Source organism: Agelaius tricolor, unplaced genomic scaffold, assembly GCF_023055355.1.
Source record: "Agelaius tricolor isolate 1412-34295 unplaced genomic scaffold, bAgeTri1.0.p SCAF_19, whole genome shotgun sequence".
Taxonomy (NCBI): Eukaryota; Metazoa; Chordata; class Aves; order Passeriformes; family Icteridae; genus Agelaius; species Agelaius tricolor.
This window is the reverse complement of record NW_027269279.1, coordinates 4,774,528-4,792,432: the sequence shown is the minus strand read 5'-3', so window position 1 is coordinate 4,792,432 and position 17,905 is coordinate 4,774,528. Positions and strand designations below refer to the sequence as shown.

At 43.3% G+C, this 17,905-nt stretch overlaps 1 protein-coding gene across 3 annotated transcripts in view; it reads right to left on the bottom strand.

Annotated features, from left to right (window-relative positions):
* Positions 1 to 17,905, bottom strand: part of MAD1L1 (mitotic arrest deficient 1 like 1) — a 349,550-nt gene that overhangs the window by 176,618 nt on the left and 155,027 nt on the right. For all 3 annotated transcript variants that reach the window (XM_071443960.1, XM_071443961.1, XM_071443963.1), the window contains one exon: positions 3,137 to 3,193. In XM_071443960.1, the coding sequence (XP_071300061.1) occupies positions 3,137 to 3,193 (57 nt within the window). The remainder of the gene's footprint in view (positions 1 to 3,136; positions 3,194 to 17,905) is intronic.

The window sequence follows — 17,905 nt, the reverse complement described above, 5'->3', positions numbered from 1 at the left end:
GCTCAGTGACCTGAGTCCTATTAAGAGTGGTGACTCTTATGTGTCTTATACACTGGCATACACTGTTCCCTTACAGTATGAACAAGCTTAAACTGTGAGAAAAAACCCCAAAAATAAATAAGTGAAGGGTTAGAGGGAGAGGAAAATCAAAGTTTCATTGTTAATTACATAGCACAATGCTAAGGGTAATTTTTCTTAAATCAAAAAATAAATTCTAGGTTCAAGTTCCCTGAAGGATATAAAATATTAGAGGGTTTTTTATGGTTGTAATCACAAACTCATTTCTCCAGCCACTACTGGCCTTGTCTAATTAGGGCAAAGTATGTTAATGATACAGAGGCACAGCCCAGTCTTCAGTTGCAATATTAATTGCATTTAGGGAAAGAGGCATGAATTGTGCTTATACAAGCTAATTAGTATGGGTTTGCTAATTAATACTGGAAAGTCAAACTGCCTTTGTCTTGTCAACTGCAATTAACTGAAGACATTTAAATTTCCTTTTTTGTTGTTCCTTCAGTAGCACGCTCACTTTCAGTTGACAAGCAAAGAATCCCTGCACTGGAGCAGTGAGAACAGCCCCTCCATTTCACTGGCATCCCATTTTCCTCTAGCAGGACCTGGCCTGGCACAGGGCTCCTTATCACACACACACCACCCTTCCTGTGCCATTGTCCCTGGGGACACAATTCCCTTGGCTTGTCCTCAGAGGAGAGGCCCTGAATGTGCAGATACTGTTGTATTGAGGCCATGATCCCATCAGACTTATCCCACGAGTATTGTACTTTTAAATATTGCTATGTAAAAAATTGCAATGTAAATCATTGACCAGGGCACCAGAGATGCCTCCACTCATAGAAAGAAGTGCTTGGTTCTCTCAGTGAGGTGATATCAGCCAGTGCCCTGGGACCAGACCCAGCTCTGTGCCCCAGGGAGGGTGGCAGAGCCATCAGAGCTCTTTGGGGTGGCAGCAGAGGTGTCCCCTGCACAGAGGTTTGTCCCAGAAGGTGACTGTCCCAAACACCTGCACCTGAGAGGGGTTTGTTCCATTTCACTCAGACCCTGTTTGCAGAAGAGCTGATGAAAAGCAATATCCACATGTGTCAGCACCCAGAGCAGGACAAGCCCTTCAGCATTCCCAGCTCAGCTCCAAAGTGGGGCTGGAGGCTCACAGGTGAAAGGGATGAAAAGGAAGGTGAGAGACCCAAACCAGACAAATAATTTTGCTGAAGCATCAAATTTAAAGGAGTCAAAAATCAGGCCAGGCAGGTGAGACACTGATCTGGAGAGGGGGGAAAAAACCACATAAAGAGTATTTTGCTGGATGGCAGTGGGAGAGTGGGGCTGGTGGCATATCCACAGGAGCCTGTGTCAGGCAGCTATGGAACAGCCCCATCCAAAGGGGACAGACCTCAGTCACCATCACCACTGCAGAAGACACAAAGTGACAACAACTTTTCCTACCAGGGAGCTTTTGACTGGGGGTGCAGAAGAACCATCTACCACCAGTGAAAAGGAGCTATACTGTCAGGTTTTCCCTCAAAAAGAGAAAATATGGGGGAAAAAAAGATCTCTTTTCTTCTGCATGAATCAATTCTCTTGTATTTACAGAATAAATTCAAGCTGCTGAATAAAGCCCACACCTCACAATCTGCAATCCATGGTTAAAGCACCCCAGAAAACAGCCTGTTCATGGGAGGCTGATGTAAGAGTTGCTGGAAGATCACAAGAGCAGCAGTTTTCCACTGAGAAACCCTTGGGAATAGGCACTGAACACTGACTGCAGCTTCATCCTCTGATGGATGGTGCACAACACCAATTAATGCTTTAACACTGGAAGTTCCAGCTTCTCCAGCCTTCTGCTAGCCCACTTAACACAAGAAATTTTTGAAGGCAAACAAGTCAAAAAGCAGGCTTAATGAGCCCAAAAGAAAAACTTTTAAATGTTAAAAAAACCCAACTCCATAACATCAGAACATTTAAAACGTAACAGCAAGTTTTTCCTCTGATACATCCAGTGAGCACAACACCAAATTGATTGTATAGAATTTGAAACTGTTACAAGGCAGCACATAATGAGATCAGCTGGTAAATAGGATTAATTCAGTTTTCTTTGGAAATAACAGCTGTGGCCTGTGTCACCCCAGAAAGCAGCTGGGCATACAAAAATGTTTGCCCACATTGTGAGACCACCCCAGAACCGGAATCAATTAACGCTCTCACGATGGAAAATCTGATGCTGAAACAGCAAGAGGCACAAATTTAAAAAAGGATTCTAAGAGACGTATGGCAACCCATTAATAGCACAGTAGGGGCACCTCATCCTGCCCTTCAGTGCCCTACCAGAGCTCAGCACAAGTCTAAAAAGACCTGTGTTGGCACTCTAGTTTATGATTTGGATTTTAGAACAGATGTCTGTTTAGCACCTACTTACTAGCCAGTGCTGCGGGCTTGTTTTTATATTAGTAATAAAATTAATCACATCTACAGAATGAGTCTCTGCATCTTGGATACTGCTCAGGTTTTCCTTGTTACTAGGAAAAGTTGCAGGAATCCCACAGTTCATCCATTAGCAAAAATATCAGTTCACAAATAGCTTAACACTGACACCTCGTTTATTCCTGAGCATAAAAAATCATATTCAAGTAATGAAACTGAATATAAACCTCCCTGCTACCTGGTTTTGTGTCCTTTCATTGTTTTTGGTCCTTGAGGGAAGTGCCAATAAAATAGACAAACCCAGCAGAAAATTAACAGATATTATAAAAAAATAGTTTATGGTAATTCTCTTGTATCTCATCTGCCTGTTCTTTGAACACTTGAGACTGAATCAAAGGCCCCCAAAGAAAGGAGTTAATTCAGTATGAAATTAAATGCTTGCTTCTGATTTAGAACTGCTGAGGAGAAAAGGAATTGCCAGAAAAAGGAAGACAGACCACTAAATCTCATCCAACACTTTTTCCAGGTGAGCATGGAGACAGGGAGTGCCAAGACTGGCAGCAGCAACACAATTTTTGCAATGTTTATTTGCTGTTCGTTTCTGAATATTTGGAACTGATCCACTGTTTAAATGAACTGAACTTTGCATATTGCTGCTCTGTAAAACAACCAGGGGAAAAAGAAAAAACTGACCACTTACTATCTCTGCTCTTTGCTTGTGGTTTCCCACTTCTTCCAGAACCTGAGACAGCTGAGCCTTCAAGACAAAAAGACAGGGAAAAAAAAAAAAAAAAAAGGAAATTAAGTCTAGGATGTAATTTTGGAAGTTTAATAAGACCCCCTCCCTGACCCACTCCCCCCCCAAAAAACATCACATATGGCACCAGGATTTTCATGGGATTGAGAAGGAATTATAAGTATTTGATCTTGTTCTGTCCTATCAGCATCCCATGCCATGAGCCAGTCCTATCCCAAAGAGCCTGAAGTCTACGTGCACAAGAAAAACCAGGTTTATTACAGAGATGCCACAAGATGAGCCAGCCCAAATTTCAATCCCATGGTCCAAGCTAGAACTGTGCCTCCACTCTATTGCTGTGAAGCTGCAGAAAGAGTGGTCTAAAACCCACCCAGTTTTGCCCAGTTTAACTTTGAAGAAGAGGAGGTTTAGCTCCATAGCTCCTGAGAGGAGTGTGTGTTTCAAGCTAACTTCATAGAAAATGTTCTGTGAATTTCTGGGGTCCAGGGTTAGGTTTTTTCCCACAGCCTTCCAAAATGCTGTGGGAAAACATCAAGAAAATCTGCTCTTTAACATAAACCTCTTGAATTTCCATGAGAAATGATCTCAATGCAGCATTTCTACTTTTTAAAAGGGAAATTTGAAATGTAAAGAATCTCAAACCAGAGTAGAAATACCTTTGGTTGTCCTGGCATAATCTAAGGGGAAACAGGAACTTGACTCAGAAAAGGATCTTTTACAGAGTTTTGTTTATGAAAAAGGATTTTAAACCAAATGGGTATTTAGGAGACAGTTAAGAGAAGCCACACATAATATGTGAATGCTATTACTTCCCACATCCTTGATTTTCTAACACTCTGCTAGGCTGCAATCAGCCTTTCTCTGCCTAGCAAAAAACCAATGTAAACAAATAAAAGAAGTAAAAGCAACTTTCCTACAAACTGATTCATGTCATTTCAAGCAAATATTCATTAAAATCCTCTGGAGTCTCTCAACTTCCCACCACATATGAAATGAGCCTTTTGAGTGCCACATCCAAACCAGAGACAAACAGCAAGCAGTTTATTACAATGAAAAACAAAACATTCAGCTTTGGAGGCTAACAGCACAGAAATGCAAGCAAATAATTAAATTTAAAAAAATACAGTCTAAGGGTTCAGCACAGCAGAAGTTCCATTTTGCTAACAAACAAGCAAACAGTTCCAAATTTCCCTGGCCCCAGAGCTCAGCAGAAACTGAAAAAGTTTCAGCCTCTTGCTGTGCAGGGCTGGGGATGATGTGACATTATTTGAGGGAGAGACAGTGAAATAGGATGAAAAGGGTTTTAACACAAGCCTGGGACCTGGCACAGGAGAATGAAACACACTCATTAAACACTGCAGGAGATGCCAGCCCCAACCCAAACTGAGGTGCCTGGACAGGCAAGGGAAGAGAGCAAATGAAATGATCACCAGGCTTGATGTGGAAACATCAGGGAACTGTAAATTTGCAGACACCTGGGAAAGACTTTTCCCTACTGCTGCTGAAGCAGGTACAAGGGAGCAGGCTGGAGCCAGGAGTTGCTTGGGGAGGAATTAGAAAACAAGACCTTAGAGAGGTTATTTAGGAGAGATGATGGCATAAACTCTGCAAAACACCACAAGACTGACTGAATATTTTTGATTACAAACTACTCCAACTGTTCTGTATATTTATTAGCTTTCTCTGTATGAAGATGACCTTTAGATGGGAACCACTAGCCTATTCTAAACCACCTGTAAGAATTACTTAATTTAAAATGACATTAAAATCATGTCTTTTCTAACAGTAGCTGCCAGTCCTGAATTTGAGGATCAAGTCTCTGTTCAGCCTCCTGTTCACACAGACTCCTCTGGAATCACAGAGTAACCCACCCTGGAAGAGTGGGAATCCCCTCAAAGCTCAATCCCCTGGATCAACCCATCACACTGTGCCAAGCTTTGGTCACCCTCACAGTGTAAATATTTTTATCTATAACACCAAGGCCACAGTACCCTAGGAGCCTGTTTAACTGGATGGGTATAGGAGCATTTTAAAGCATAATACCTCCATAAAAGTCAGAAGAAAACGATAGCAAAGACTCCAATGCATTTTACTTCAGGAAAAGGCTGGAAAAACCTTTTAGGCAAGAGAGAAATTATATAAAGGGATGGGGAAAATTGAAAATACAAGTGGGAAATATGCCATAATTTATCTTGGATATAATATGGCTTGGGGAAAAAACCATTTCAAGGTGCTATGCCAACAGAGACACAGAACCCTGGACAGCAAGTCCAAGCCAGCATCACAACAACAGCAGATCAATATGATTTGGAGAAGCAATCAGATAAGAACTAAATCACAAAGTAGGTTTTCTTCATTGCATTCATTTCTAGGCAGCTCATCTCAAAGGGAAAGAGTCAGTAACTAGTGGGAATTCAGAGAGCAGCTACTAAACTTACCAGACTGCTGGAAGAAATGATTTATGAAGATTAAAAGATTTTTAAACATCATGGTTTGACTGCAACTCTCACAGAAGAGCAAAAGGGACACATTTAATGCAGTGAGAGCTGTTACAACGACAAAGCTGGAAACCAGGAGGCTTCCCCAGCTGGCTGATGCTGTGGGATGCACTCAGAGTCCAGAGCAGGGACCCTCCCACTCCCTGTCCCCCTATTCAGACAGCTGGGGAAGCTCCAGACAAAGCCTACATTTTCAGCAGGGTCCCCAGTGCCTGCACTTGCCAGGCTGTGATGCAGCTGATCTGGATGCTTTATCACGTCCAGTTTGTAAACATCAGCCCTATCCCAGACTTTTTATTAGCTTAAATCAAATATTGAACCTCCCTCAGCTGTTGGAGGACAGCTGCTGGCCAAGTGATTCACTGCCATATTCCTTCTAGGCCACAAGAAAATACAAACTAATCACCAGCAGCATGACAGATGCACGCATTTTTAATTATGAAGGAGAAATTAGGCTGTGAACTTAGCCCCACATCTCACTTAATCAGAGTGCTGGGGAGGAGCTGCCAGGAGCTGCAGAGGGCCCTGGAGTGGAGCCTGGCACCTGCTCAGCCCCTGCTCCCTCTCCCCAGGCATTTGCCAGGAAAGATCTGAAAAAAAACCCAGTTATGTTGTTTCTTGGAATGTATCTTGTCAGGAATGAACTGTTGGTTCCTGGGTGCAGCCATCCCTGGCCACATGCACACCAGGAAAGCAAGAGGGGTGGATGTGGGCCATTCAGGGGGCCCAGCAGATGCTGGAGCTCTTTGCCAGTCCCACCTCAGAGCTCTGCTCTGGGAAAAGCCATCCAGGTAGTGACAGGACAAGGGGTGTTGGGGAAGATGAAACAGGAAAGCCTTAAAAATATGATTGCCTGGCGAAAGAGTTTGAGAATATGGAAACTATAAGCGAGATTGAAATGAAAGCAAGCTTTGAGATACCTTAGTTACTGAACAACTGGAAAATAATGGTATGGCTGGCTGAAGGTAATCTTCCTTTGATAAAACAACACCCTCTGCTTGCAGACAGGTCCATGGGTCAGAGCAGATCCTGCCAGCTTGGCAGAAGGGGTCCAAAGAGGAGTTTTTAGGGTTTAAAATGTAACACAGTATGGCAATGTAATGAGTCTTACAGGCTGTATGGAAATGCAATAGGATTTGTATCTTGTACTAGATTGGTTAGTGAGAATTAGAATATTCAACAGAGGAGAAGATTTATTGTACTGTAAGAGGAACATCGCTCTCTCATCCTCTTTACCACGCTCTTGCCTTGTCTCTCTTTCCCTCTCTCTCCCTCTCTCAGGCCTGCTCTGAGCTGAGGCTGGCAGCTCCCAGCAAGGCCCTGCACCCAGGCTCTTTGCAATAAACCACAAGTTTATTGCAGAGATCTGCCTTCAGAGATCTCTGCTCTCCATCCATCCTGACTGTCCAACCCCCCGATGCTCCTGCAAAGGGGGAATGGCTTCAGCCTGGAGAAGAGTAGGCTTAGATGAGACCTTAGTAAACAATCCTCCCTGTGAGGGTGGGCAAGGCCTGGCACAGGGGGCCCGGAGAAGCCGTGGCTGTCCCAGCCCTGGAAGTGCCCAAGGCCAGGTTGGATGGATCTCTGAGCAACCTCATCCAAGAAGGTATCCCTGCCCACAGAAAGATGATTTTTCCAACCCAAACCACTCCATGATGCTCTGAGTAGCTCAGCTCTGTGTTAGGGTCTTTTCAATTGATTGTATCCACTTTGGTACCTCAGCAATCTCTCCATGGGATAGACTTCCGTGTTGAATTTTCAGGCTATGCATAAAAGTTAACTTAGAGCTCCAAGGAAATTCTCTTTACTTAAGACACATGTTAAATTCCCATAGATCACTGAGCTCAAGCATTAAGAAACCTGATATGCAAACAAATATTAGGAATCAGATATAAAAATACCCTGCAATTCACCCACTGAAGGCAGCACAACCAGGTAATGGAAAATCAAGTTGCGAAGCGGGGAAAAAAAATCCTCTCGAGTACTCAGTCAATTACTTTAAGCTTTCAAAAAAAGGTTTGTCAATTCAAAATATTCATCTTACATGACAACATAGTCTAATCTACTGTCAGTGGATTGTCATCCTCAAAAGAGAGTGGCAGCAAGAGAAGAACCTGTGCTCCAGCCTCACTGGGAATCTGCAGCTTGGGCTGAAAGAGGAGCAGGTTTCCAAGGAGAGGAACCAACTCAGCTCCAAGGAGACATTTCTGAATTGCTTAACTTGCTTCCCTGAATCAATAATTTCTCTTCTGTACCTTCCAGAAGTCAGCCTTCACTGACAGCACTGGAGGAGGCTGGTCAGGGAGGGTTTAATGAATGAAACTGAAGCAATCTGGTGGTGACAATGCAGTTGTTCAACTGACTGCATCCAGAGCCCCCCACTCCCCTCTGGAGGCTGATGCTGAGCTGGCTGCCCTGAATGATGGGCAGGCAGCTCAAAAGTGAGCCCCATTTGTAGGGAAAAATTAACTACTCAGTCTCTAATGAACAGTCTTTCTCTACACAAAACAATACCCTCTGCTTTACAAGCAATTAGCAAATCGAAGTGTTCTCTTTGTGGACCTGCATTAATTTACTCCTCGATGTGGCACATTAAATAGCTCACAGGTACAGCACAGCAGTGGCAACAGCCAGCACCATAAAATAAAAGCTTGCTTCAAAGAGTTTGGGAAGCAAAATTAGGCGTGCTGCATACAGGGAATAAATCAAAACAACCTTCATTGGGAAATATCATTTTAGTCTTATGCTTTCATCAAAAAACACGATTATCATAACAGTCACATTAGTACAACGTTGCTACTCTACAAGGGAGAGAAACAAGCTGCACATTCACTACCTCAAATTAGAAAGAGCAATTTTTATACTTTCTCATCAGGGGGAAATACCTGAGAACATACACAGCTGCCTATTCTGGGATTGTGCTTTCAGAGCTAGAAATCCCAATGAGAGTCCCCAAAAGGAAGGCCACTTGTTGGAAGGGCAGCACCTCTGCAGGGAAGGGGAGGAAGAAGAGGCTTTCCCTGGAAGAGCTGGAACACAGCTGCAAAAAATTGGCATTTTTACAGCTCACTGAAGCCCAAGATACCCTTAGAAGTATTTTATATGCAACAGTTGTATGCAAATCCAAGTCAAGTGTGATAATTGGCAAATTTAGGTATAATGTTAATTACCAGCTATTTCAAATTAATTAACTTCTAAGATAAATTCTTGCTTCTCCTCTTTGAGAAAGCTAACACACAATTTAAATTTACAAGGATATATCTGCTGCCGATCACAGAAATAGGGAATCTTGTATGTTCCAACATGCCAATTCACTTCAGTTTCCTTGTGCTGGCTGCTCCCCATTCCCTGGGTAATTTCACAGGCACTTATTTCTCTGATCACTCACAACAGAAGACACAAGATGAAGCCTCTTGGCTCAAGCTTGAGTGTGTGGCTAAAGTGTGGTGTGACCTCTACAGTGCCCAAGCCAGCACATCTTATCTGGTGCCCTAGCTGGGGAAGAGGGAAGGGAAAAAAAAAACACAGTATCACCTTTTTTCTATCAGATTCAGGAGACACAAAGCAAATAAAGTGCATTGAAGCTGCAGCTGAAATACAGAAGGAAACTTGAAAACATGGCAGCACTCCCAGGACAGTTCTGATAAGGAAAGCACTGACTGCAACAATTAGAATTCAATCCAATGTAGGAACACAAGCACCATGCTGATGAGTTACATGGAACAACACAGGAATAGGATGAGAACAATTTGAAGAGAACTTTGCAGTCACTAATTACCTCTCAGCAAAGAATGAGGCTCTGGCTTGTGGGGAAAACAGAAGGAAAACTTTGATTTCACCAAAGCCACAGACAGATTACTTCTGGGGGTGGCAGAGACTGAGCAGAAGTAACTCATCAGCCACTTGCAGTCAGATTTCACTTTATTTGCATATTGTGATCCTGCATATTAAAATACTGTGAGAACTGAAATTAAATTTTCATTAGTGTTCAATCTGGAATCTCACCCGTGGGATTCAGCTTTCAGCAGTTCATGCAGGCATTTCCCTGTTTACTTCAAAGTCAGATATCCATTTATCTCATGCCAGCCAACACTTGTGGCCTTCAACCCACTGCACCCCATTATTGTCCAAGGGCAGCAGAGCAGGATTGTTTCTGCACCTCTGAACTGCACTACAGAATTACTCTGAACCAACTGGCCATTTCTAATTTAATGGTTTTTGATGCTTTGTAGTTGAAATTGCCAATCTTTCACAAAACTGCATCAGCTGAGATCACAATCAAGAAGACAGTTTAGTACCAGCCATTGCTGAATAATTTCCTTGCTCCTTTACAGGCTCCTTTTTGCTGTTCTGAAGAAAGTTCTCCTGGTTATAAAATCAAATGCACATCCTTTATAAGGTGGGAAAGAAGAGCTACAAATAAACTCTGCTGCTGTCTCAAAAGCATCCAGAACACCACGTTATCTCACAGGAGCTGGATTGGAGGTGGCAGGGGGCTCAGTCTGATGTGAAAGTGAAGAGGAAAATTTCCCAACAACTTCTGAATGTGTTTCAGAAATTTAAATTCAGTGAAACCACACTCACTCCGACTTGCAGAAAAGCTGCAATAGGCAAAGCAGAGACCATTACTTACTGACATAATTTATGAGGATAGGCTTGCAGCTCAATGAAAAGCATGTGTCTCAGGCTACAGCTTATCCAGTTTTCCATGTAATTTAGTCCTTCATTTTACCCCAAGCAAGGACAGGAAACACAGGAAATGAGAATGCCTGTAAGCCAGATGTGCCACATCTTCAGGGACTCCTGCTCCTGGGCATCACAGCAAACCACAACACCCAGGGACTGAAGGCCACTGCTTTGTCCAGAGCAGTGAGAGTGTTTTCCACCAAAAAAACAAGAGCTGCTCCTTCTCTGGAAACCAGTTTAGTACTGGATTTGTGCAGAGAAATGCCGCCCCCCAGTGAGACACAAAGAGCAGCTGGTTACCAAAATCAGGGAGAAATAAAGCAGAGCTCTTGGACACTGAGCAAAAAAATGAAACTGCAAATTGAAAAATCGCCAAAGTCATGGCTATAATTACTGAAGACAAAGGGAAAACATCTCCCCTAGCAAAGATATGGGCTCCTGTCAACACTTTATCAAGATTTACTGGACAAGGGGATAATAGCCACACCTTTCTCTAGCTCTTGAGTCTCAAGGACAGACCAATCTCTCTCCTTCTCTTTAAGAGACAGAGACACTTATAACGTCAAGAACACTTGACAGTAAGCTTAATATAATGAAATAACCCCAAACTCTGCCTGGTTAGACTGTGAGAAAAGGGTGTTAACAAAGTGATCGTGAAGCAACTGATATGAGATGAAGACAGGATTCCAAGCCAAAATTGCCCACATCCTTATTCCTGGCAAATACTTGATCTAGCTTAAAGTAAGGTGCACAGTCCTGCAGCAGAAACCTGGCTTTTGTTCTTACTCTGCCTAACAACTGAGATGTGGGGCAAAGCACTAAACTCTGAAACTCCTTTTCTCTCCCTCTCTAACCTAAAGATAATACTGACTCTGTAACACCCTTCCAAAACCTTTGAAAAAGGATAATCTCTGAGCACAAGGTGCCACTATTGACACAAACCACACCTGATGGGCCCAGCACTAAAAGGATTAAGCACCAGAATAAGTGCAGAAGTCCAGCACCAACACGTTCAGAGGTGGCAGCCTCATCTCCCTGATCCTCAAAGCAAAGGTGACCTTCACAGTTGCAATAAAATGTAAAACTTGGAGAAAGACCTTGAACTTCTCTAAATCTACTCCATCAACACTGTTCACATAACCTCTCAGGCAGATGCTGCCAGGGAAGGAAGAGAAGCAAACTGGGAGATGGAAAAACGCAGAACTTTCTATCCAGGAAAGGATGAGTCCCTAGAGATTGGACAGCCCCATGGCAGGCTGAAACAGTTAAAAATGAGGCAGGAAAATAGTGGGCTCAGGTAACAAAACCACCCTAGCTTTGCAAAAACCTCTCAAAACAAGAATGTTCATTTGTTGTTTTACTGCAGCTGAGGGTGAGGTGAGGCTGTGGGGCAACACCCCAGAGATTCCTCTCTCCTGCTGTTTTCCCTTGATGTTTTTATTCAGCACCTTGCTAAGAAGGAGCACAGAGACCAAAAGATTAGTACAGCTCTGCTGGGAACAATCTACTTTTGTAATAGGTCTCCTTCCCCCCATCCTAATCAAACGCTGCTGCAGTCCCCTGGGGAGAGAATACAGTGCCAAAACAAAAAATGTGAGTTTGCAGCTGCTTCCTCAACAGCAAAGGGCAGCCTGACTGATGAAACTCTGCCAAGCCAATTGCTTCCAGCATGATGCAGTCGGCCAGCACAGCATCTCCAGGACACACACAAGTGACTGTGGGATGCTGATGGACCCTCCTAAGGAGTCAGTCCCCATCACTGGAACACCCATCAGAGAAGCCTCTGCCACTAAAATTCTCTTTGTGGCCTCGGAGAAGCAGCTGAGTGTGAAGATGTAGCAGGAAGCCTCTTCTCTTTTGCTACTCCTCACCAAAAGTTTTAACCCAACAGCAGGAAGATAAAATTTGTGTATTGAGGGTCAGCTGCAAATCTCTTGCCAGGAGTAAAACATATTAATATATTAGTGCAACTCAAAACCATTAAGAGAGTACCAGCCCATTGGACAGGGAAATAGCAAATGGGCAAAGAAATACAAAATATCTGGGGACACTAAGGAGAATTAATTTCACTGTGCTGTGGTCAAATCTCTAAAGGTGAAATGAAGGGATATCAGCACCCAATCCTGAAAGGGATGAAGCACATCTGGGAATCTGGTAATTCATCGCTGTTTAGGTGATCTGAAACAGGTACAGTAAGCAATTCTGGGATGTGGTGAGCACAATGCTATATTAACATTCCTGGAACTGGGAGAGTGAGAGACAAACAGAAGACACACACAGCAGCTAATGGGAACAGAATCCTTTGCCATTAGATGCAATAAAGAAGCTGGTTGAAGTAGGGAGGAACAAATGTTTGTGCATTTGTTTAATTTTCTGGTGAAATTTTAAGCCCAGCTCATTTATTTGCCTTTTTTTTTTCATCCCTTATCAGCAGAATGAATTCAGGCTTCAAAGCTTTCTCTTGATGAAAGCAAACATCAGCACTCACCAAATCCAGAAAAAGGAAATCTCAAAAACTAGAAGTGGTGGCAATGTGACACCCAGCATCTATTAAACTGTCAACCCCTTCCTGTGCATTTTTGCCAGGACAACCTCCCTGGATCTAAGTTCTCCCCATCAAGTTACCTCCAACTAGGTTTGATAGCTGGAGGGAAAGAAACCACATCTAATTCATGAAATCTGTAAATTAGCCATCAAAAATGTTCATTCTTATCCATTCATCAGAAAAAAATGGTGGAATTACAGCTCTACCTAAAAAAGCCCTTCTAATTTCAGCCCGATGAGTCAGCAGTGCTGCATCTCATCACCAGGAGTGATTCATTGTCACTGCACTTCTCAAAGTCAAGAATAAGGGTATTCACCCCAATTCACTGTCATCTCCTAACTCCTCTGGACCCAGGCACTGTGTTTGCACACAGCACTGTTATAATGATTTATGTGAGCGTGTCACTTTTAATTTCAAGGGATAAAGAGTTATTGTCAAGTCTACCAACCATAAAGCAACATTTTCTTTCCACTGAGCTGACAGTTGAATACCTGGAAAATGTTCCTGTTTGCCAAGAAAGGAGAGGGCTCTACAGCCCATGGCCTTAGGGTGTCAGTGCTTCTGAAGAGAGGAGTGGATGGCCAGTGTCTCTGAAGGGAACACCAGCACTTGGGAGAGTTAAAAAAGGCTTACAATACAGCCAGAATCTGAATAAAGATTCAGACAAAAGCAGTATGGGTGGAAAGCCTCTGTCCCAAGTGAAAGTGAGGAAGGGGGTGTGGGGTATGGATGAGGGCCCAAAAAGATGGTCTGTGGTCATAGCTGGATGAAACAAAGACTATCATAAATTAATCAGTGGCACAGCTATAGTGTTCTTATTCAAGTCCATAAATATCATAGTCACTTTTGATAATCTTTTAACTGCTAAAACAAGGCTACTGAGCAACTCTCACTGATGTTACACTCCTGAGTGGGCCAGTGCCTTCCTTTGAGCTGCCCAAGGCTGGTGATGATGGTGATAGCCCAGAAAAGACATTTTAATGGTGCTGGGAGCTCTGTCCCTGTGGCATCTGCTGTGATATCTGCTATCCCCACAAACACACTCCCAACAGGAGCCCTCAGGCATGTGGGCACACTTTCTTGTACAACCTTGTGTTGTGAGCCAGCCAGGAAATGCTGGGAAGTGAAGATCAGTGTTTAAATCAAATTTTTTTTGTTAACTCGAATCAAGCTTGGTTTCTGTTCTAGTTTTCAGCCCTACTACATAGGTTGTCCCAGCTCAAATAAAGGTCAAGGAGGGGTTTCAGCCAGCACCATCCTTGGCTTGGGAAATTACAGCCACAGTGGTTTTGGCATCCAGCAGAACAGTGGGGAGAGTGCCTGAGCCTCGGAGGGGCTCCAGCAAATTTCAAACGCTCTTGGAAGTTGCTAGGTAACAACATCCACCCCCAGGACAAGACTGTGCAATGTTTGCTCTGACAAAGCAGTGCTTGCCTTGCCCTTGCTTCCACCCTGGCAATGTGTGTGTTGAGGACCTGTCTCCTCTGCTGCCAGAGCATTTCCAGCCTCTAGTCTGGGTGCATAGTTGGATTTTGCTGAATAAAGCAAACATCCCATTTTAAACATAGCTATTATAATTAGCAGAAGCTCATTGCTCAATTCCCCTTCCAGACAGGGATTTCCAAATGTCAGTGTGCTTAGCACAGCTGATCTGTGCTGGCTGCTCTAAACACAACTGACCTAGGAGGGTTCAGAGCATAGAATCAAATCCTATCGTGGGCAGTGAGATGGAAAAACAAACAGAATAATTGTCCTTCTTTAGCCTGTACCTTCATTTTCCTGTACCATTTGCACCAAGGCAAGGTTAGCAGAGACTCTGACACAGAAAATTCATGTTTGAGGCCAAGCAGGAATTTCTTTTGGAATTTTGTATCTGTTTTCTGGGTTAGCCTTCCAGATGACTCGGCCTCATCCTGCTTGTCCTGCCAGGGTATCATAGCATAAAATCAAAGGGCAGTGAGGGGAGAACAAAAAAGGGGGAAAACCCCAAACCTGCACAGCTACTGCTGCTAACACCTTTTTGCAGAGGCTCTGGCAAATGCAGAGACCAGTTTCAAACAGTATTTTCTTTTTAAATCTGTTTTGGGAAAGCAAAAACAACCTTCATCTCTACGAGCGATTTGCAATATTAGAAGAAAATTGCCAAGTATCTTCTCCCAACACAGACCCCCTCACACCAAAGATCTCCTTCCCTTGAAGGAGAAGTGCAGCCCTTCCATTGCCAGGTACTCCATAAATCAGTGGCCCCCAGCTTTCCTGCAGACACTTCAGAATGTGCCAGGCTGAGTTTATCAATGTGGGTCTCAAGCAACCTCTCCCCTGTGTGGTACAAGTGTCTCACCCACAGCTCCTGCCTCGTTGTTTGGGATAGACCAGAATAATCCCCATGAAGGGCTGAAGCAGATTAGCACCAAGCTGCTCAATAAAAGCAGAAACCAAAGCTCAAAGAAAAACATGAACTTTGCAAGGCCACATGGACAGTCGTAATTTCCAGGTACAATATTTTACCCCAGCAGGTTTGTACTACCAAGAGATTAAAGGCAGAGTTTGCCTGAAGTTTAAGGGAAAAAGACTGGAAGGAACAAAACCAGAGGTTAACAGCTTCTCTATCCAAAGACATTACTTACACTGAAAAAGGAAAAAAAATCCTCCAAGATTCCAATTGGAAGAAAAAAAAAAAGGTGTGAAATACCCTCAAATAAAATCAAACATCCTTGCATACCATGGTCATGCTCCTGTAACTTCTAAGAAGAGGAACAAAACCCTTCTACTTTTATCTGAGAATTTATTCAAAATAAATAAATCCCAATGGAATTTAGGCACACTGTAGAGGCTCCAGCAAAAATCATAAATAAAGCAAGAAAACTAAAAAGATCCCTTTCTTGGCATGCTCTTGAAAGAAGGATTCACCACATTTCTGATTGACTGCCACTGTGGTATAAATGAATCAGCTATAAATAGGCAGCAAATGCAAGGCAAGCACTTGAAGGAAACAGCAAGGGTTGTTTTTTTTTGTTTTCTCTTGTTATTGCTTAATGGCCTGTTGGGAAGGAGGTGGCTGACAAGGTAGAGGAAATGTGGTAAAAATATAAAGAAACAGAAAAAGATGGGGTGTGGGAAGGAGGGGTAAGGAGACATGAAGACATTCAAAGGTATGAAATGCGCAAATCCATTTCTGCCTCTGGTTTTCCAGAGGAGTGAAGGATCAGGGATGGGAGCAGGCACACAGACCTGGAGCTAGGGGTGCCCTGGAAGTCCCCTTACACCCACAACTTGAAGAAGGCTTTTATGTTATCAGTAGCTGCAAAGTCAAGGTTCTGTGGGCCACCTTGGACTAATTTCTAGTCTTTCCTACATATCAGATTGAACATATGAAGTGCAGCATAAAGGAAAAACACTGGAAGTGTTTCTGCAGCCCTCTTGTGCCAAGAGCCATCCAAAACAGGAGTGGCCTCAAAACTATTAAAGTTAAGCAGCCATCCACATCATAACAAAAGTGAAAATACTCGTGTCAATGAACACCAGAGCTGGAGGAATCTGAGTCACATCCAGAGAGGATCCAGTTTCTGAAAAGTATTTGCAGGGAAATCTCTAAAAAACTACTTTTAAAATATTGAATAATCACTTCTCAAAATAGCCAGAGCTTATTTCACAGCTCTTGTTCCAACTGTCTGCTCACTCTCCTCCTCTCTCCCACAGCTAGTCTGACTGCACACAACATCCCATCTCCAGCTCTCTGGCATCTTTTTAATTACTCCTCCTAATCCTATGCTCCTTCTTTCAGGACTGAAGGAGGCTCTCACAGAATCCAAGGAGCAGAAAACCTTCTGGTTTCCCCTCCCAATGAGTCTGACTAGCTTTAAAGACCTTCTCCACTCCTGCAAAGTATTTCCTTGCAATTCCATGGCAGATCTTGCCAGGACCTCCTCAGAGCCTTCTCCTGTGTGGAGATGGAGGCTGATCCCATGGCAGCTCTGCACAGATTTACAGCTTTCTCCAAATTCACTGTTTTCTCCTGTAGGAAGGAGGAGAAAGCTATCAAAAGGGCCTGAAATCCAAAGTTTTAAACTTCGGCAGTTAATATCTTGCCCTACTTAAAAAAACAAAAATAAAATTTTGGAATGGATATGCAAGAGGTACAAGAAAAACCCCTGCAGAGCCAGGATCAGAGCAAGTAAAGAACATCCTTGCACTGTACAGCCTGGTACATATCCTGTGTTTGCCAACCATCAGTTCAATTCTCATTCTAAGATCCTGCAGGAGAGGCAAAGTGGAGGGTTAATGAAGCCAGGATGAAGCCCTTTGTTTATCCCAGAACTGAGCAGCAGGAACAGAAGGGAATATTTCCATATGTTGCCCCATCAGTGCTGCTCAGTTTTGGGCTGAAAGAATTAACTCCAGAGGGAGCACTGCAATTTTATCTTACATGTGGTCCATTTGTTTCCCTTGGCCCTTCTGCTGAGGCTGCCAAAGATGCCAGACAGGATGATATTTCTGAGATGTGGGTGTTATTCTTCTCTAAGTGAACAGCAACTCATTTCAGGAAAGCAATCCAGCATCTCACAATTGCTTCTTGCTCCAGCAAAGGCAGCTTTGACAAGGCAAAAGGTGAAAGTGCCTGATGGTCCCATTAGAAACCTTTGAGTTTTCTCACTCCTGAATGCCTGTTGAGCAAAACTGTGCAACAGAAAGATGAGAGATCTCCACTTGGCAGGGGAAGGGAAGAAGTCAGGACATATGCCAAGATAATCTCAGTTATTAGCTCCTGCCAGGTGCAGGATGTGTTGAACCACTCCTCCATGGCACAGTGGGATGCTCAGGGCTGGGAGCTCTGCTCCAGAGGCTCCTGGTGGAAAAGCACCATGGAGCATGACAGAGAGCTTTCTCACATAAATACTTACAAAAAACAATTGTCAACACTTGGGTTTTTTAGCTTCTTTGCATGCTTCAATTTTCTTTCTTAACCTAGCAGATAAACCACAG